The sequence below is a fragment of the Rhinoderma darwinii genome, chromosome 7 (genome assembly GCF_050947455.1).
Source record: "Rhinoderma darwinii isolate aRhiDar2 chromosome 7, aRhiDar2.hap1, whole genome shotgun sequence".
NCBI classification, from domain to species: Eukaryota; Metazoa; Chordata; class Amphibia; order Anura; family Rhinodermatidae; genus Rhinoderma; species Rhinoderma darwinii.
The window spans coordinates 96,001,869-96,022,967 of NC_134693.1; the positions used below are offsets into that span (position 1 = coordinate 96,001,869).

The 21,099-nt window shown below is 42.7% G+C and overlaps 1 protein-coding gene across 7 annotated transcripts in view; it reads right to left on the reverse strand.

The window, feature by feature from the left end:
• Positions 1 to 21,099, reverse strand: part of SGSM3 (small G protein signaling modulator 3) — a 100,355-nt gene that overhangs the window by 45,874 nt on the left and 33,382 nt on the right. For all 7 annotated transcript variants that reach the window (XM_075833715.1, XM_075833714.1, XM_075833716.1 and 4 more), the window contains 4 exons: positions 20,180 to 20,358; positions 19,328 to 19,413; positions 14,069 to 14,135; positions 13,759 to 13,967 (listed from right to left, as the gene is read on the reverse strand). In XM_075833715.1, coding sequence (XP_075689830.1) covers positions 13,759 to 13,967; positions 14,069 to 14,135; positions 19,328 to 19,413; positions 20,180 to 20,186 — 369 coding nt within the window. In that variant the 5' untranslated portion in view covers positions 20,187 to 20,358. The remainder of the gene's footprint in view (positions 1 to 13,758; positions 13,968 to 14,068; positions 14,136 to 19,327; positions 19,414 to 20,179; positions 20,359 to 21,099) is intronic.

The following is a 21,099-nucleotide window of genomic DNA, read 5'->3' on the forward strand; positions in this document are numbered from 1 at the left end:
ATGGATTATTTTTTTTACCTTATTATTATACCACCTGACTATGCCCCTGATGTACTCTGCCCAGCTCAGATATGCCCCACATTATAAACGGAAACAACAGTGATACTCCAAACAAAACTATTACCAAGCAAATTCCACGCTCCAAAACCCAAATGGCGCTCCCACCCATCTGAGCCCTACAGTGTGCCCAAACAGCAGTTTACTTCCACATATATGGCATCATCATACCCGGGAGAACCCTTTTAACAATTTTTGGGTGTGTGTCCCCAGTGGCACAAGCTGGGCACTACATATTTGACACTGAATTGGCATATCTAGGGAAAAATTTTAATTTGTACCTTCCGCAGCGCAATCATTTATGGAAAAAGACACGTAGGGTGAAAATGCTCACTACACCTCTTAACCCCTTAAGGACGCAGCCTAGTTTTGGCCTTAAGGCTCAGAGCCCATTTTTCAAATCTGACATATTTCACTTTATGTGGTAATAACGTCGGAATGCTTAAACCTACCCAAGCGATTCTGAGATTGTTTTCTCGTGACACATTGGGCTTCATGTTCGTGGTAAAATTTGGTCGATATCTTCAGTGTTTATTGGTGAAAAATTGCAAAATTTAGAGAAATTTTTGAAAAAATTGCATTTTTCAGAATTGAAATGCATCTGCTTGTAAAACAGACGGTTATACCACCCAAAATAGTTACTAGTTCACATTTCCCATATGTCTACCTTAGATTGGCATCGTTTTTTGAACATTATTTTATTTTTCTTGGACGTTACAAGGCTTAGAACATAAACAGCAATTTCTCATATTTTTAAGACAATTTCAAAAGCCCTTTTTTTAAGGTACCTCTTGAGTTCTGAAGTGGCTTTGTGGGGCCTATGTATTAGAAACCCTGATAAAACACCCCATTTTAAAAACTAGACCCCTCAATGTATTCAAAACAGCATTTAGAAAGTTTTTTTTAACCCTTCAGGCATTTCACAGGAATTAAAGCAAAGTGGAGGTGAAATTTGCAAATTTCATTTTTCTTGCTGAATTTCAATTTTATTCATTTTTTTTTTTCTGTAACACAGAAGGTTTTACCAGAGAAACACTACTAAATATGTATTGTCCAGATTCTGCAGTTTTTAGAAATGTCCCACATGTGGCCCTACTGCGCTCGTGGACTAAAACACAAGCCCTAGAAGCAAAGAAGCACCTAGTGCATTTTGAGTCCTCTTTTTTATTAGAATATATTTTAGGCAGCATGCCAGGTTTGAAGAGGTGTTGAGGTGCCAAAACAGTAGGAATCCCCCAATAGTGACCCCATTTTGGAAACTACACCCCTCAAGGAATTCATTTATGGGTGTTGTTAGCATTTTGACCACACAGTTTTTTCACAGCACCTATTTCAATTGGGCTGTGACATTAAAAAAATGTCATTTTTTCCAATAAGATGTAATTTTTTATCAAAATTTCTTATTTTCACAGGGAACAAAATACTCAATTTTGTTGCCCAATTTCTCCTGAGTGCAGCAATACCCCATTTGTGGCAATAAACTGCCGTTTGGGCCCATGGGAGGCCTCAGAAGGGAAGGAGCGCTGTGTGTTCTTTGGAGTGCAGATTTTGCTGGTTTGGTTTTCGGGTGCCATGTCGCATTTGCAGAGCCCCAGAGGTATCAAAGCAATGGAAACCCACCAGAAGTGACCCCATTTTGGAAACTACACCCCTCAAGGAATTCTTTTATGGGTAATGTGACCATTTAGACCCCATAGTTTCTTCACAGAACTTATTTGAATTGGGCTGGGAATTAAAAAAATATATATTTTTTCCAATAATATGTCATTTTAGCTCAAAAATTCTTATTTTCACAAGAAATAAAATACTCAGTTTTGTTGCCCAATTTGTCCTGAGTGCGGCAATACCCCATTTGTGGTGATAAACTGCCGTTTGGGCCCATGGGAGGGCTCAGAAGGAAAGGAGCGCTGTGTGTTCTTTGGAGTCCAGATTTTGCTGGATTGGTTTTCGGGTGCCATGTCGCATTTGCAGAGCCCCAGAGGTATCAAAGCAATAGAAACCAACCACAAATGACCCCATTTTTTATTTTTTTTTTTAAACTTTTTTTATTGAATTTTCCATATTTTAACATACATATATAATGTCTCAACAGAATAAAAGAAAAAAGAAAAACAATTAACAATAGACAATGCATTGCAATGTTCATACCCTGAAACTAGTATATCTATGATACATATTCTTTCTTTCATTGATAAGTCCAAACTTTTTTTTTTAGATTGTAGATCTATTGCAACTTTGATGACAGGTTATACTGGAAAACCTAGCAACATTTAACACGGTAACTATGGTAGCCTACCTAATATTTTCTTATTTGTCTCCTCCCGTTTCCCTTAATGTCTTGTGTTCAATGTGTTCCTCATTGATCGTTTGATTTTGTAGTTTTTAATTTCCCTAATGTCCCTTTGATATCCTCGATGAGATACCATTTAGTTTGCCTGAAGCCCTCCATCGTTTTTGCTATATCCGAGTCTTGCATTTGTACTAAGAATGGCTTCCATTTTTTGAAAAATTTCTCCGTCCCCCGTTCCTTGTGCCTCAATTCTATCTGAATGTAGATACTTATGTAGTTGCTGGACTAAATGTTCCAAATTCGGGGTGTTAGTTTCCAGCCAATTTTTCAGAATGCACCTTTTGGCTATAAGTATTATTATATGTGCTAACGGCGGTATGTGTTGCAATACTCCCTCTGCTTCAGTATCTAGTAACGCTATTGAGTGAAATAATAGCAGCGTCGGGTTCAATGGAATAGTTTTACCCCATAACTTCTTGATATATGCCAATACTTCCATCCAGTATCCCTGAGTAGCCGAACACAACCAGATACCATGATATAAGTCTGTGTGCGGCTGAGCACATTTTGGGCAGGAGTGTATCCTATTTGGATTCCCATCTGTGGGCGGTATATTAAAAGCATAAATGGCTGCATGCATCAGTCTAAATTGTGTCTCCCTCCACACTTCATTAATCACATGCTTTCTCACTGTTTGCCATCCCTCCAGTAGTTGTTCATTTATATCCGGTGTTTTGAGAATACGTCTCCAATATGGAAATTGATTTTTATTTTCTAATCGTACATACATAACTTTCATTGCCCGGTACAATTCCGATAGGGACTTCCTATGTGAATCTTCTCCCACCAACGCATCGAAGGGGTTATCTATTATTTCTTTTTCTAAATTCCCCACCAGCTTCGTACAAAAAGCTTTAATTTGCAGGTATTGCAGAAAATGAGTTTGCTGGATCCCATATTCGTTCCCCAGTTCTGGTAGCGTCTTTAATCTCGGTTCCGTCGCATGCAATACATGCTCTACTGTGTCTATCCCTTTGTTTTTCCATGTCTTAAATAGACTGCTTGACATCCCTGCCTGGAACCGGATATCAGTCCATAGGGGCAAATATTTGGACAATTGAAATGAAAGGCCCTGTTTTTTCCTCACTTCCTTCCAACACATTATTGTGTCACGTAGTATGACTGAGGATTTGACCTTTTGGGGTAGGTGTCCTAGCTTTGTGTGTAGCAAGGCCCTTAGATCATATTCTTCCGCCAGAGCCGACTCCAGATCTCTATTTGAGTAGTGACTAGTTTTATGTATCCAATCTAGAACATGGCGGAAGAGGCTAGCTATGTTATACCCTCTTAAGTGCGGTATGTTCACTCCCCCTTGCCAATGATATCCCTGTAATTTTAGCAATGACACTCTGGGGCGCTTATTCATCCATATGAATTTCGTTATAGCCGAGTTAAAGGCATTTACATCTCTATGCTTCAGCAACAGAGGCAGTGTTTGCAGCGGATATAGTAATCTCGCAAAGGAAATCATTTTGACCAAATGGCATCTCCCAAACATGGACAGTGGTAAGGCCATCCATCTTTGTAGTTCTAATTTTATTTTGCGGAAAATGTGTTTGTAATTCAGTTGGTATAGTGTTCCTGTGGTCCGCCCTATTTGTATTCCCAGATATCTTATCTGCGATTTTGCTATTTTAATTCCCAACCGTTGGAGGTTAACGTCTGCTGTGTGATTATGATGCGTTAAACCTAAAAGTTCGCTCTTATTTGTGTTAATTTTAAGTCCCGCTTGTTTTCCATATTCTTGAATCACCTCAAATACTCTAGGCAGATGTCTGGACGGGTGGGAGAGAAATAACAGAATATCATCTGCAAAAACCGCTGTTTTGACTTCTACTTCACCCACCCGGATCCCTGAATATATCTGCCCTCGCTCCAGGACCTGTATCAGAGGCTCCAAAGCAAGGTCAAACAAAAGTGGTGATAAGGGGCACCCCTGTCGCGTGCCCTTTGACAATTTAAACATGTTCGATCTAACGCCCGGAGTGCAGACTGCTGCCGTAGGATTATTGTACAGTGCTTTCAGATATACTCTAAATGCCCCTTGTATATTAAATTTATCCAGGACCATGTCTAACCACCTCCACTCGACGTTATCAAATGCTTTTTCAGCATCTAATAACACTATTGCTGCCTGATTATGTGACTATCTCAGCCCTTATCCCGTCCATGACTCCCAATACCTTTCTAATGTTTGTGACTGCCGATCTGCCTTTTATAAACCCCACTTGTGAAGGACCCACCAATAGTGGCATTATCTGAGCCAGTCTGGTCGCCATTATCTTCGAGATTAGCTTAAGATCCTGATTAATTAAAGATATGGGTCTATAGGAGCCCGGCAGTAACAAATCTTTTCCCTCCTTGGGCAACACTTTTATATAAGCCATGTTCGCTGCTGCAGGAATGCCTTCTCCCATTAACAATGAATTTAAGTATGCTAGTAGCGGCGGGGTTATTTGCTCTTGTAGTATTTTGTAGAATTCCGCCGGGTAGCCATCAGGTCCCGGCGCCTTTCCATTTGACAATGTCTTAATCGTCTGCTGTAGTTCTTCCTGCGTTATTGGTGCATTCAACTCCCCTAATTGTTCCTGATTAAGTGTGGGCATGGGGAGATTGGCTAAAAACTGGCTATCCTGTATATCCTCAGGTCCCGCTGTGGACGTATACAGCTGTTGGTAGAATTCTTCCAGAACAGCATTTATTTTTTTAGGCTCTGAATGAATTTGACCCCCCTGGTCCTTCATTTTAGTGATGTGCGTCTGCGGCCGAAACCCTCTAGATAACCCTGCTAGCATCTTTCCGGCTTTGTTGCCGAACCTAAAAAGCTTGGCTTCATAGAGTGATCTCCCGAACCTTTCTTTGTTTTCCAACCAAGTTTCGAAATGTCTTCTGGCCTCTATCCATTTGAGTTTTTTACTTGTTATAGGGTCAGCTAGAAAGGTAGAGTATGCCGCTCTAAGTTTGTCACTGCATTCCCTAAATTTTTGCTGCGTTTGTTTTTTCCTAAACGCTGCATACGATATGAGCCTCCCTCTTAATACCGCCTTCGCCGCTTCCCAATAAAGCGCCTGTTCAGTGACATGCTCTGCATTATCTATCGAGTACTCCATCCACCACCCTTTTAACTTCTGTTGGAACTCTTCCTCTTCTGCCAGGTGAGTTGGGAATCTCCACTGCGTGAACTCCCCCCTAGGGTGTTTATCTATCAGTACCAGCCTCACTGGCGCATGATCAGATATGATCATGTCAGTGATGTCTATTTGATCCACATACTGCAGTAACTGTTGGCTCAGGAATATGTAATCTATTCTAGACCAGGATTTATGGTAAGGTGAATAATAGGTGTATTCCCTATCATCCGTTACTTGTGTTGTTTGCGCGAATTCTGCTAAAATACCATCCGTGCCTAGTGTCGATGCTTGAGTACTTCTCTTCCTATCTTCGGTTGCACACTGTACTGAGTTGAAATCTCCTCCCACTAACTTCATTGCACAAGTGTCCGCTAGTAATGTCGTTTGCAGGGTCTGAAAGTAGGTGCGGTTATTTGTGTTAGGTGCATAAATATTATAGACACTGATCTCTCCCAATTGCGTATCCAACAATAAATTCATCATGCGTCCCTCTGAATCTACCTCTTTTGAGCGCATCGTTGCAGCAAGATTTTTATTTATTAAAATCAGGACCCCGTTTTTTTTTTTTGAACTGCCGGAGAGCCGAATACCTGTCCCACCCAAAATTTTCGCATCCTGAAGAAATCTTTTTCTTCCAGGTGTGTTTCCTGGAGTAGGGCCAAATCTACCTTCATTTTACCGAGATGCCTCAGAATCATCGATCTTTTGTGTGGGGACAAAAGCCCCTTAACATTCCATGTTACTACTTTCATATAGGGTTCTTATGATATGTGTCTGTGTTTGCATGTGATGTAACTTCGTCTCTTAGGAGGAACCATTTTTCAACATTCCCTTCAATATGGCTACCATTCCGCCTTAAACTCCAACTAAAAACAAACAATTTAAATCTTTTTGTTGCCTTCTGACAACCCCACTTCCCCCTTCTTTTATTACTTTTGACTTCACTTTTTTCTGCCATGTGATCTTCTTTCACCTACTCTTTAACCTGTCCTAAGCAGCCTATCTTCCTTCATCACATATTAGATTAACATTTATAACATATCTCCCGGGTTCACAGATCTATATTTATACATCCCACCTTGACATCCTTTTTTTTTTTTTTTTTTTGAAACTTCCTCTACTACCCCAGAGAGAGTTCCCGCCAACAAAATATATCTGAAGCTAAACATCTGCATTACTCACTACTCCCATAAATCGGACAGTCCACCATCATCTGGCTATTTGTCAAGATTATCCATGTCTCGGTGTCTGCGTCAGTCTTTTCTCTTTTGGCGGTTGTCCTTTCTGGTGCGGTGTATCCTGCTGCGTGCCACTTCTTGCAGGGTTGTTCTCTGCCGCAGTAGGCCCTGGAGCTTTGAGTATGTCCTTGTATACTGCTTCCGCTTCCCGATGATCCGTGTAGACTTGTGGTGTGCCACTTGGCGTTGTTACTTTTAAAATCGCCGGATACTGAAGTTGAAATTTCATGCCTCGATGATGAAACGCTGTGCAAATTCTGCTAAACAATTTCCTTTTCTTCGAGACTTCCGCTGAGTAGTCTCCAAATAGCATGACTGTGACTCCATTCAATTTTACCGGTCCTCTTCTGGTCTTGTATTGACGTAGCAGCGCTTCCTTGTCAGAATAATCCAGGTAGCGAACTATGACTTGTCTTGCCCTCTGTATCTGGCCTTGTGGCTGTGTCAGCTTTTGTCTGTCTGGGCCCACCCTGTGCGCTCTTTCTACTTTGCACGGGCCTTCCATATTCAACATCTTTGGGAGGTCATATTCACAGATACTTTTTAAATGCGTTGCCGGCACTGTTTCTGGTATTCCCACCACCCGGACGTTATTCCGTCGTGATCGGTTCTCTAGATCATCTATTTTGGCCAGCATCTTTTCCTTTTCTGCTACCAGCTCTTGCAGGGTGCCATGTGCCTCTGCTGCTTCATCCTCCAGCATCGAGATTCGCTGTTCCACCTCGTCTAGTCGTGTACCATGTTGCATAATATCCGCCTGCATCTCTTTCAAGGAGTCTGATATGGTACTGGCTAGGGTGTCCTGTATATCAGGCGTAATGCGCTTAGCCACTTCTATGGCCAGTCTTTTGTAGTCTATCTTCATCGAGGTCGAGGGTTCCCCTCCCCCTTCCCCGTCCGACATTTCGTCTTCCTGTTCTGACGATGGGCGACTCACTGTCTGCCTGTCTTTCCTGGTGACCGGCGGCATCACGATAAGTGCTTCACTATGAATGTCTCTGTGCCAACTTCTACGTCTATTCAAGGTAAGTCAGCGTGTTTCTCGTTGTCAAAGTCCTGTCTGTGTGTGAGTGGTCCCTTCCACACAAACCTGCAAAATGGCGTGTCCTCTCTCCTCTGTGCTGTTCCGGGAGTTTTGGCGCCAAAATGTGTAATCCGCGGTGTCCCGATAACTTTATTGCTCCCCGTGCCGTGCCCTTCTGGTTTCCGTGCCTCTCCTCAGCCTCTCCTCGGCTGATACCGTTTGGGGTATGGGGCCTTTAATGGCGTCCGTGCCGTCTCACAGCGAAGGTACCTCGGGAGTTGCTATGGCTGCAGCGATGCTGTCGGGACTCTCCCTCCACCTTCAGCGTAGTCTGCCGGTGAGATGTCTGTCGTTTCCCGATCGATACACTAATTGTGCTGGCTATGTCAGTCGATTTGGGTATCGTAGGTCTGGAGAGCTCTTTTTCACTCTCCTCGCATGGCAGCGCCGGAACCGGAAGTATCAAATGACCCCATTTTGAAAACTACACCCCTCAAGGAATTCATTTATGGGTGTTGTGACCATTTTGACCCCATAGTTTTTTCACAGAACTTATTTGAATTGGGCTGGGAATGAAAACAAAATTATTTTTTTCAAATAATATGTCGTTTTGGCTGAATTTCTTATTTTCACAAGAAACAAAATACTCAGTTTTGTTGCCCAATTTGTTCTGAGTGCCGCAATACCCCATTTGTTGTGATAAACTGCCGTTTGGGCCCATGGGAGGGCTCAGAAGGAAAGGACCACCATTTGGCCTACTGGGGATTTTCTAGTGCGAAGTCATGTATGCAGAAGCACCTGAGGTACCAGTACAGTTGAAACCCGCAAGAAGTAACCCCGTTTTAATAACTACACCCTTAAGGCATTCATCTAGAAGTGTAGTGAGCATTTTGACCAGAGACCTACACCCCATAAACTGTAATGTGGGTTCTCCCGGGTATGGCAATACCCTACATGTGGCTGTTATCAGCTGCCTGGACACACAGCAGGGCTCAGAGGGGAAAGACGAGGGGGGATAAGCTGTGCGGAGTGCATCAGGGTAAGTAAAATTGGGGTAAATTATAAACCAAGGGATGTATGATAAATTTTAAAACTGACTTTCATACAGAGCTCTGGTTAATCGGGACACGTGTCACATTGATATATTGTGTCATCCCTTATAGCAGACTTTGCGCCTCTTTTGACTTTTTCCCTTCTTGCCAGTTTGGGGAACTTCTCCTGGAAAGTGTTGCCGCCTTGGTACGATGCGTGTGGCCCAGCTTCCAGAAGTACTGGGTGCCCCCCCCTTCTTGGTCCCTAAAGATTAGGTTCTTGATAATCACCTCTTGAAATTCCAGGAAAGTTCCCGTCTGGCCTGCACATCGACGTAGCACATACGCATTGTACAATGCCATCTGTATGATGTGCCCGACCAGCTTCTTATACCACACCGCATGGCGCTGTAGGGCTTCAGGATTTGATCTTACAAGTCCATCCCTCCCATGTACCTATTGTAGTCCAGGATGCAGTCTGGTTTGGGGGTGGCCTTTCCTTCATATAGTCTAAACCTGTAGGTATACCCGGATGCACTCTCGCAGCTTATACATCTTCACGCCATACCTTGCCCTCTTACCCGGCAGGTACTCGCGGAATTGAACCCTCCTTTTAAAATGTACCAGGGACTCATCAATAGAAATACACTTCTCGGGGGTGTATGCTTGGGAAAACCGGGCACTGGAACGGTCTAATAGGGGTCTCCGTTTATACAAACGGTCAAAACTGGGGTCATCTCGGGGTGGGCACGGCTCATTATCAGTATAATGTAAGAAGCGAAGTATTGCCTCATTTATTTATTTTTTTAGGTTCCAGTTCAGTTCTGAAGTTGCTTTGAGGGGCCCATATATTAGAAACCCCTATCAAATACCCCATTTTAGAAACTAGACCCCTCAAAGTATTCACAACAGCATTTAGAAAGTTTATGAACCCTTTAGGTGTTTCACAGAAATTTAGAGCAAAGTAGAGGTGAAATAGACTTTTTTTTTTTGTCAGAAAATCCTCTTTATACCATTTTTTTTATAACACAAAAGGATTTATCAGAGAAACGCAACTTAATATTTATTGCCCAGATTCTGCAGTTTTGAGAAATATCCCACATGTGGCCCTAGTGCGGTAATGGACTGAAGCACCGGCCTCCGAAGCAAAGGAGCACCTAGTGGATTTTGAGGCCTCTTTTTTTATTAGGCACCATGTCCGGTTTGAAGAGGTCTTGTGGTGCCAAAACATTGGGAACCCCCCAAAAGTGACCCCAATTTGGAAACTAGACCCCTTGAGGAATCCATTGTAGTTTTTTTGGGGTGCATGCGGCTTTTTGATCAGTTTTTATTCTATTTTTAAGTGGCGTGGTGACTAATAAACAGCAATTCTACTATTGTTTTTTTATTCTTTTTTTTTACTGCGTGCACCGTGCGCTATAAATGACATATTCACTTTATTCTGCGGGGCGATACGATTACGGCGAGATCAGATGTTTATAGTTTTTTTTATGTCTTATGGCGTTTGCACAATAAAATACGTTTTGTAAACAATCATTCACTTTTTGTGTTACCTTATTCTAAGCGCCAGAACGTTTTTATTTTTCAATCAATAAAGCCGTGCGAGGACTTATTTTTTGCGTAACGAACTGTAGTTTCGATCAGTACCATTTTTCGGTACATGCGACTTTTTGATCTCTTTTTATTCCATTTTTTGGGAGGTGAAGTGACCAAACAATTGTGATTGTGGTTCGGTTTATTATTATTTTCTTTTACGGCGTTCACCGTGCGGGATAAATAACGAAATAATTTTGTAGTTCAGGCCGTTACGGACGCGGCGATACCGCGGGGGATTTTTACTTTTATCACTTTTAAAACTTTTATTTTCTTATTTTTACACATCTTTTTTTTACTTTTTTTTTACTGTATTACTTTCTCCCACTAGGGGACTTGAGGGCAGGAGGCCCTGATCGCTATTCTAATACACTGCACTACATGCGTAGTGCAGTGTATTAGAACTGTCAGCTACTCACTGACAGCAAGCACAACGTCAGGACCCACTAGGCTTCCGTCTATGGCATAGCCGGACGCCATTGTTTGGTGTCCGGTTGCCATAGTCACCATCGCCGGCCGCTATCGCGTAGCAGGCCGGCGATGGCAGCTTAACCCCTAAAAAGCCGCGATCTCTATAGAACGCGACTTTTAAGGGGTTAATCAGAGGGGACACAGCGATCGGTCCCCGATGTAGGAGCTGTGACAGCTGCTGAACAAGACAGCAGCTGTCACAGCTCCTGTATGTGTCGGGAGGACGGCCGAAACGGCCGTTATTCCCGAGACGTACTATTAGGTCATGGAGCGCGAACGATACAGCTGCCATGACCTAATAGTACGTCCAGGAGCGGGAAGGGGTTAATAAATGCCTTGAGGGGTGCAGTTTCCAAAATGGGGTCACTTCTCAGGGGTTTCTTTTATTATTTCACATCAAAGCCTCTGCAATTGTGAACCAATACTTTATATGTCGCTAAATTAGGCCTCAATTTTACATGGTACTCTTTCACTCCTGAGCCCTGTCGAATGTCCAGGCAAAAGATTAGGGCCACATGTAGGGTGATTCTAAAACAGGGAAACACCGTATAATAATTGAGAGCTGTCTTGTTATGGTGGCACAAGCTGGGCACCACATATTGGCGTATCTAAGGAAAAACTCCCATTTTCATTCTCCCACATCGTGCGCACACAAATTTCTGCAAAACACCTGTGGAGTTAACATGCTCACTACACCCCTAGGTGAATACCTTGAGGGTGTTGTTTCCAAAATGGGGTCACTTCTGGGGGGGATCCACTGTTTTGGTCCCACAGGGACTTTGCAAATGCAACATAGCGCCCAGAAACCAAATGCAGCAAAATCTGTACAACAAAAGCAAATGGCGCTCCGTCACTTCCGAGCCCTGCCGTGTGCCCAAACAGCATTTTATGACCACGTGTGGGGTATTGCCGTACTCCAGAGAAGTTGCTTTACAAACGTTGGGGTTCTTTTTTTCCTTTATTTGTTGAAAATTAAAAATTTGGAGCTAAAGCTACGTCTTATTGAAGAAAAAGGATTTTTTTTATTTTCACTGCCCAATTCTAATAAAATCTATGAAACACCTGTGGGGGAAAAATGCTCACTACACCCCTAGATGGATTCCTCAAGGGGTGTAGTTTTCTCAATGGAGTCACTTTTTTGGCGTTTTCACTGTTTTGTCCCCTCAGGGGCTTTGCAAATGCGACATGGCCTGCGCAAACCATTCCTGCTAAATTTGAGCTCCAAAAGCCAAATAGCGCTCTTTCCCTTCTAAGCTCCGCTGTGTGTCCAAATATCCGTTTATAACCACATGCAGGGTATTGTTTTACTGGAGAAATTGTTTTACGGGAGAAATTTCTTTACAAATGTTGTGGTGCTTTTTCTCCTTTAGTCCTCGTGGAAATTAGAAAAAAATTAGCTAAACCTACATTATCTTTGAAAGAATGACGATTTTTATTTTCACGGCCTACTTCCAATAATTTCTGCAAAAAACCTGCGGGGTCAAAATGCTCACTATACCCCTAGATAATTTCCTCAAGGGGTGTAGTTTCCCAAATGGGGTCACTTTTGGGGGATTTTCACTGTTTTGGCACCAAAAGAGCCCTTGAAACCTGACATGGTGCCTAAAATATTTTCTAATAAAAAGGAGGCCCAAAATCCTCTAGGTGCTCCTTTGCTTCTGAGGCCGGTGCTTCAGTCCATTACCGCACTAGGTCCACATGTGGGATATTTCTAAAAACTGCAGAATCTGGGCAATAAATATTGAGTTGCGTTTCTCTGGTAAAACCTTCTGTGTTACAAAAAAATAGATTAAAAATGAATTTCTGCAAAAAAAAATGAAATTTGAAAATTTCACCTCTACGTTGCTTTAATTCCTGTGAAACATTTAAAGGGTTAAGAAACTTTCTAAATGCTGTTTTGTATACTTTGAGGGGTGAAGATTTTAAAATGGGGTGACTTTTTGGCGGTTTCTAATATATAAGGCCCTAAAAGCCGCTTCACAACTGAACTGGCCCCTGTAAAAATAGCCTTTTGAAATTTTCTTGAAAATGTGAGAAATTGCTGCTAAAGTTCTAAGCCTTGTGACGTAATAGAAAAATAAAAGGACGTTCAAAAAACGATGCCAATCTAAAGCAGACATATGGGGGATGTTAATTAGCAACAATTTTGTGTGGTATAATGGCCTGTCTTACAAGCAGATACATTTACATTTAGAAAAATGCTAATTTTTGCAATTTTTCACAAAATTTTGGTGTTTTTCACTGGTAAATATTGAATTTATCGACCACATTTTTCCACTATCATAAAGTCCAATGTGTCACGAGAAAACAATCTCAGAATCGCTTTGATAGGTAAAAGCGTTCCGGAGTTATTACCACATAAAGTGAAACATGTCAGATTTGAAAAAATGGGTCTGGTCCTGAAGGCCAAAATGAGCTTGGTCCTGAAGGGGTTAAGGGCCTGTTCGCATCAGAGTCGGGCTTCCGTTCATGGGTTCCGAGCGACCCTTCCGTCGGAGGAATAGATGAGCGGAAATCCAAACGGAAACCATAGCTTCCGTTTGCATTACCATTGATTTAAATGTGGAAACAATAGCATAGTCGACTACGCTATTGTTTCCGCAAAAAAAGAAGGGAAAGCTTACAGAACGGAAACCAATTGCAACGGAAGCATTACGATTGAAATCAATGGTAATGCAAATGGAAGCTATGGCTTCCGTTTGGCTTTCTGTTCATCGGTTCCTCCAAAGGAAAGTTCGAACGAAACCCGACGCTGATGTGAACACGGCAGATACTACATACTAAAATCATCAGTGGTTACATAATATTCATTGTTTATTACAGATTTCAGTGTAAAATAGGTGATTATTTTTATATGAAATACCTGTGGTCTCATGCTGTGGGGGATTCCAGCTAGCACAAGGGAGCGCAGCTTGTCAGAATGGGGGAGTGTTACATCAATCTTATCCCACGTTAGGTCTCCTACATCATGGTTGTGGGTGAATTCTAGATGGGCCTGCCACTTTAACCTCTGCTGGGGATCTTCTGTAAGTGGAATCCCCAACAACTTACTTGAATTTGGTTCAGCGCCATCTGCAAAACATTAATAGTGTAAGTAAAGAAGTTAAAGGGAAAACAAAAAAACAAAAAACGAAACGTTTAAGACATTACAAAAGAAGGACCAAAATTCTCACCTTCTTTATCTACTCTGAATCCAAACTCATCGTAGCGGAACTCTGGCTGATCAACAGACTGTTCTTTCTGAAAAGGATATGTTTAACTTGTTTACAGAACATACTTCAATATTGTGAAGAACTTACAAATAAAATACTGAACAAATATGTATGAACTAAGGCTTCGTTCATATCTGCGTTGGGGTCCCGTTCTGTCGTTCCGTCAGAGGTTTCCGTCAGAATGGGACCCTGAGTAGACACAAACTGACACCGACGGAAACCAGAGATTTCCGTTTCCATCACCACATTCATTTCAATGATGATGGAGCCGGTGCCTGTGGTTTCCGTTTGTCTCTTTTGTGCACTGGACCCGTCGTTTTGCCGGAAGCAATAGAGAAGCAATATCGTAATCGACTACGCTATTGCTTCCGGCAAAACGACGGATCCGATGCACAACAGACACAAACGGAAACCACGGTTTCTATCAATGGTTTCTAACGTGATAGAAACAGAAACCTCTGGTCAGTTTGTGTCTGCTTAGGGTTCCGTTCTGACGGAAACCTCAGACGGAATGGCAGAACGGGACCCCAACGCAGATGTGAACAAAGCCTAATCCGGAATATTTAGCATATTAAAGGCTCTGTTCACATGGAGATTTTTTGCAGGCAGAAAAATCTGCCTCAAGATTCTTTTGAGGCAGATTTTGACCTGCCTGCAGTTTCGGGCCACGTTTTTGCCTGCGACCATTGAGGCAAAAAACTACTTCTCACAAAAGCGGACGCATGTTAGCCCAATCCCATATACGAAGTATTAAATCTTCCTCTGGTCATGTAGTCCATATGACCCTCGAGATTGCGGACTGCTTTCATAGATTTTATTCTGACCTCTCTAACCTTCGACCCCCTCCACTGACTCTTCCTCCCCGGACCCGGGCCTCTCTCTCCTCCCCTTTCACTCCTTTGTCTGGGGAGATGGCTGAGGAGATGGATGCTGATTTTACCTCGCCGGAGATCCTTGCAGTTATAAAGGACCTCCCGGGGGAAAGAACCCAGGTCCGGATGGATGCATTGCCAAATTTAAAAAAAACAAAAAAAAAAAACGACGGCTTGGCGCCACGTCTGTTCCAATCCTTTAAAATCTATCTCCCCTGAATCGGGAAAAAGATCCTCAGCTCTGCTACAGTTATCGCCCCATCTCCTTGCTCAATGTGGACCTAAAAATCTATGCCAAGTTGTTAGCTAACAGGTTGAATAAACATCTCCCTAACTTAGTCCATCCAGATCAAGTGGGATTTGTACCTGGTCAGGAGGCACGTGATAATACCCTTAAAACTTTAGATATTATCCATCATGCCCAGACTCGCCATATCCCCTCATGATCCTGTCTGTAGATGCCGAAAAGGCGTTTGACAGGATATCCTGGCCCGACCTTCACCAAACACTTCAACATATAGGACTAGGACCTTCCCTTATGAGTAAAATAATGGCCCTTTATCATTCTCCATCCGCCCAATTAAAATAAATGGCTCCCTCTCTGCGCCCTCTGCTTTTCATAATGGTACCAGGCAGGGTTGCCCTTTATCCCCATTGTTGTATTTCCTCGTTATGGAGCATCTCTTGGCCTCCATTTGGAACAGCTCATATATTAAGGGTATTCTCATAGACGGGACAGAATATAAGTGCTCTGAATTTACGGATGACCTATTGGTTTATCTCACGAACCCGCATAGATCTCTTCCATATATATCTCTTCCATCGTTGATGTCCGAGCTGTCCCGTTTTGGAACACGGTCCAACTTTAAGATCAACTTCTCCAAGTCTGAGGCTTTGAATGTATCCCTTCTACCCTCAACACTATCACTTCTTAAAAGTAATTTCCCTTTCTCTTGGCCTGCTGGGGGAATAACATATTTGGGCGTATGCTTAAGCGCTGTTCTCTCACACCTATTTACTAATAACTTCGCCCCTTTACTTGCCAAATTTCACACAGATCTCGCCTCCTGGCATAAAAGGGAATTCTCCTGGTTTGGCCGTATTAATATTATTAAAATGTCACTCCTCCCCAGATTGCTGTACCTCCTGCAGATCATCCCTATCTTCATCCCATCCTCTTATTAGCTACGTATCCAACAGTGTTTTGGATCCTTCATATGGCCAACGGGTAGTCCCTGCCTGAGTAGGACCATTCTTACTCGCTCCAGGGATGCAGGTAGGGTTGGTTTGCCGGACTGCCGTCTTTATGATCTGGCGTCAACTCATGCTCGGGTCCTTGACTTTTTTCATAACCACGATTCTAAACTCTGGGTTCGGTTAGCCCAACAACTCTGTACTCGTACCCTATCTACCCTGCCATGGACCCTGCCGGGGAACAGAACGACTCCCGCCTCCTTCGTGATTTTTAATACCCTCCTGGCTTTGCGGTCCTCTGGGGTGGGGGGCTCACTTGTTGACCCACTGGGCCCATTGACCCCTATTACGGACAACCCCGCCTTTCCTGCAGGGGAGGCGCGTCTCTCCTTCCTGGCTAGGTCTTCCACCAACCCCATGCACTTCATTCAGGTTCTTTCTGATTCCTCCAGACTCCCATTATCCACTATCTGCCCGGCTGACACGCCTTCACCACGTCACACCTTTGAATACTCCCAGTTAAAACATTTCTATAGTGTTACTAAGCGACAGGCTCACCTTCACCGGCCGCCTACTGACTTTGAGCGCTTATGTGTTTCCTCCCGGCCCACTACACACGCCATCTCCACACTCTATAAATTACTCCTCTCAGCTATCCCCTCATCTCCCATCCTTCTGTAAGGCTTGGGAGATAGCATTGAACACGACTTTCTCTGACGCACAATGGAGATGATGTTTCTCTCTCTAACAGAAAGCCTTAATAGCGATACAAGCTCGGGAAACTAGCTACAAAATTATCTCTAGGTGGTATCGGGTCCCCCCTGCCCCGCATAAATGGTACCCGTCTGTACCGGACATGTATTGGCGCTTTGGGGCGACAGGGGGATCCATGTCTCATATTTGGTGGGGTCGCCGCTCCCTGCTGAGTTTGTGGGAGGCAGTGCTTAAAATTATCTTGGAAGTTACTGGGGTCTCGGTCCCTAATTCTCCCGAGGCGGCCCTTTTATTCATGTTCCCTATGCTACTACCCTTCTACAAACGCTCCCTAATTAGGCACTTCCTCCAGGCTGCCAAATTGGTTATCACCCGCAGATGGAAAACGTCAGTTCCTCCACTGCTGGATAAGTGGTTCCAGGAGGTTGCATTGATACAGTGAATGGAGCACCTCCTGGCTGATTCCCCAGCTGCTTCTACACGATACACGGACACTTGGTCTCAATGGCTTACTTTCCGCTCTTCTTTCACCTACCGTACTGCAGTGACTTGAGCCAGAATACCTATACTTTCCTATGAGACTTTATCTGAGTGAGTTCTTCACACATGTGCGTAGGGGATTGCCTGCTCTACCGTTGTCTCTGCCGGGTGCATGGCTGCTTTTTCTTATTTACCCATGATAATTCGGAACTGGAGTCCAGGTTCACCATGAACTCCCCTTGTCTTTCCTTTGCCCTTGTTTGTTTCCCATTCTATGTTTTCCTTCCCTTCTTGTGTCCCTTTTGAGTGGTCATTTGCTCCCTGTGCTTGCGCTCACCTACTATTACCACTGCATTTTAGGATTTATAGGAAGCTGAATTCTTGCATTTCTATTTTTCTTTTTTAAGCACTGCTCCTTTCCATTATGCTTAATCAGAACAGTGTTGTATGTTGCGTTCCTCATGGGTTGTGATGTTCACCTTCCTGTTTGGGATGCGCCCTGATTTTTCATGTTCTTTTTCTTATGGGGACACATCTCCTCCAACTGTGTTGTACTTGTTTGTATTAAAACCAATAAAAATATTGAATACGAAAAAAACAAACTACTTCTCTGCCTCCCATTGATTTCAATGGGAGGTCAAAAGACAACAAACACCTAAAAGCCGCCACGGAAAGAAAACGCCTCTGCCTTTCGGCCATTTTTTGGCGCCGATTCCGATGCGGTTTCCACGTCAAAATCAGCACCAAAAACTCAGTGTGAACTGGGCCTAAGGCTGCGTTCACATCTGCCTTATGGTCCCGTCTGACCTTTCCATCAGGGGAGACCATGAATGGAAACCATAGCTTTCCGTTTGCATTACCATTGATTTCAATGGTAACACTTCGGTTGCTAATGGTTTCTGCTGGTCTCCATTCCGTAAGGTTTCCATTTTTTCGGCGGAATCAATAGCGTAGTAGACTATTTAATGTCTATTTAAATTTATTTTTTAAAATGTGTTTAATATTCTGCTGGTAGCTTTTGGACCAGAGTTCCTATCTCCACCGTCAGACAGCTTTGTTCTTAGGATGGATTCAGACACAGTGTTTTGCGTTTGTAACACAGTTTTTTTTTGTGCAGCCAGATGTTACATTAAAAATAAAATATAAATATAAAATGCACTACATATAAGATGTCAAATATAAAATGCACTATATACACTGAATTTTTGTTTGTGTTGTTTTTGTGGTCAGTGGCGTATTTTTTCAAAACACAGCGTGTTCTTGGTCTGGCGTTTTTTCCCATAGGCTTTACTACAGGACTTAAGACTGCAGGAAAAAAAACACATGTACAAAATTGCATTAAATAAATAAAAAGCCATAAAAAACCGCATGTTACATTTTGATAAAGCTGGCATTTTTACATGTTTTCTATGTGTGAAGGACCCCTAAAGGTCATCTAGAATATACTACTGGAGAAAAAGCACTATGCACACCAAAGTGGAAATTCTTTTGCAGATAAATAATTTATTATATTTATAGCCAATGACCGTGTAGTGCGACGTTTCGGTCAATACCATTTGGCGCCAAACAACAGCGGTCAGCCGCGATACGAATGCGCCATCCATACAGGATCATACATTGACTAAGTGCCTGAGGAAGGTCCTGGTATTGACCGAAACGTCGCACTACACGGTCATTGGCTATAAATATAATAAATTATTTATCTGCAAAAGAATTTCCACTTTGGTGTGAATAGTGCTCTTTCTCCATTGGATCGGGTTGGGACCCTACTTATGCATCCATGCCTTAACCTAGTGCTATCCAAACCTTGCTACTACAATATACTACTGCTCTCTATCATCTAGCATGATTCTGAATTGTTTTCTGTCTGAAAAGAGAATATCATTTACTCCGCTTTATATTGCAGATTGTGCCACTATGTAATTCAGAAATGCAGTTTTCCTTAATGCTTTGCACTTACTTGAGTATATTTTGCAAGTATGTCCTGTGGCCACATGCTTGGTGTGAGGGCTGAGAAAGGACCGCCAGGAGACGGGGTGTAACTCCCTACAAATTAATGGAATTGCAAGAAAACATTAGCAGAAAATAGAGATTTTATTACCAATAGTTTTACAACAACAGACTACATCTAATGTTAAGCAGTCAGACATTGAAGGAAACTTCCACCTAGTTGGACTTTCATGATATTTCTACGTTTCCTGCACGGCACCCACTTCCCATCTGCTTAGATTTTGTCCTCTTGTTTCGGAGAACAAGAATCGTAGCCTCCTGAATGGGTATGAACATTACAATAATCACATGAATATGGCTTTGTCGTATTTATAGAATTGAAATCCATGCTAAAAGCCAACTACCTGAAGGTTGCTCAGAGGTCCCATCATCACTACAACTCCCATCATGCCCTAACAGCCAAAGGCTTTATTCTTCCAGCCAAAAACTGCCAGAGAATGCTGGGAATGGTAGTTTCATAACAACTTGAGTGCCGAAGGTTGCTGACCCCTGGTCTACATCAATGTCAACTATGTGTGCCAAGTGCCCAACATATCTTGACCCCTGAGATAAGCAATGGCAAGTATATGGATACAGTACACCTTTTGTAGATATTGAGGCCACTGCTTAAAACCACTATTAAAATGACTCCACCTCAACATATGGATAGTACATACATAGTAATAATGAAAGAGATTGTCTGTGTTTAGAGTGTAGACATTAATCTGAATCTGTATCTTATGAGATAATAAACAGTTGTACACAAAAGCTTACAATCAAGTGTTCTTCAATATAATAGAGACTATACGTGAGCCTCCCTTACCTGACATTGTGCCAGAGTAAATTCTGCGGGCACAGTGCGTATCCTTGCCTCAGGAAATGCACAAAGATTCGCTCCTCAGAAGATTGCGCTGAGCATAGATAAGGACCCGGTAGTGATCACAAGGTGTGGATGTGGCATTGGTAGTTCATATGAGGTGGAATTTTGGCAGCAGATTTTCTCTGTAAGAAACCAAATACAATAGCATTGTAAGTGAGGTTTTCACAGTTCCCTGCTCCTGCCAAGCCTGAGGGTTGTGGTTCTGTTTTCATTCCATGCGCCCTAAGGGCTAACCTAGTGCACACAAACGCAGCGATGATTCAGTCTGAGTCACTGCACATCAAGTCTATACAAATGGGGACATAAATAATACATAAAGTGGCCTGAATATTAAAGCACCCCTGTCATGACACAGAGACCTCACTAGTTCATCTATAAATTATCCATAAAGGGTTAAAAAAGTGGTGCAAAGAACTCCCATTATACAGTGCAAAGAGACATTTTGCCCGACTGTATATGAGGTCTGTGAAAAGGACATTTGGGAAAAGCACTGTGTGGATGGCCCTGTCAGTCAGCTCTTAGCCAATCAGCATTGCTTCTGACGATGCGGAAAGGCTCAGAGTAGCGGAAAGGCTCAGAGTAGCGGACAGACTGCAGCTCACAAAGCTCCTTCTTAATGTCGTTTTCAGCTGGATGCCGGGCACAGTATACAGTCTCCTAAACTCTGGTTCTGTATCAGACCCACCAGTTTGACCCTTTATTGGCAAGTTATAGATGACCTTGTTTAAATTGCCTTACGATAGAGACACTTTAAAAATACAATAATGAAATGTATATAAACCTACAAGAAACAGATGCCGTGAAGACAGAACGTATGCAAAAAAATTTGAAATATTGACCTGTTATATGTTTTACGTGTTTAT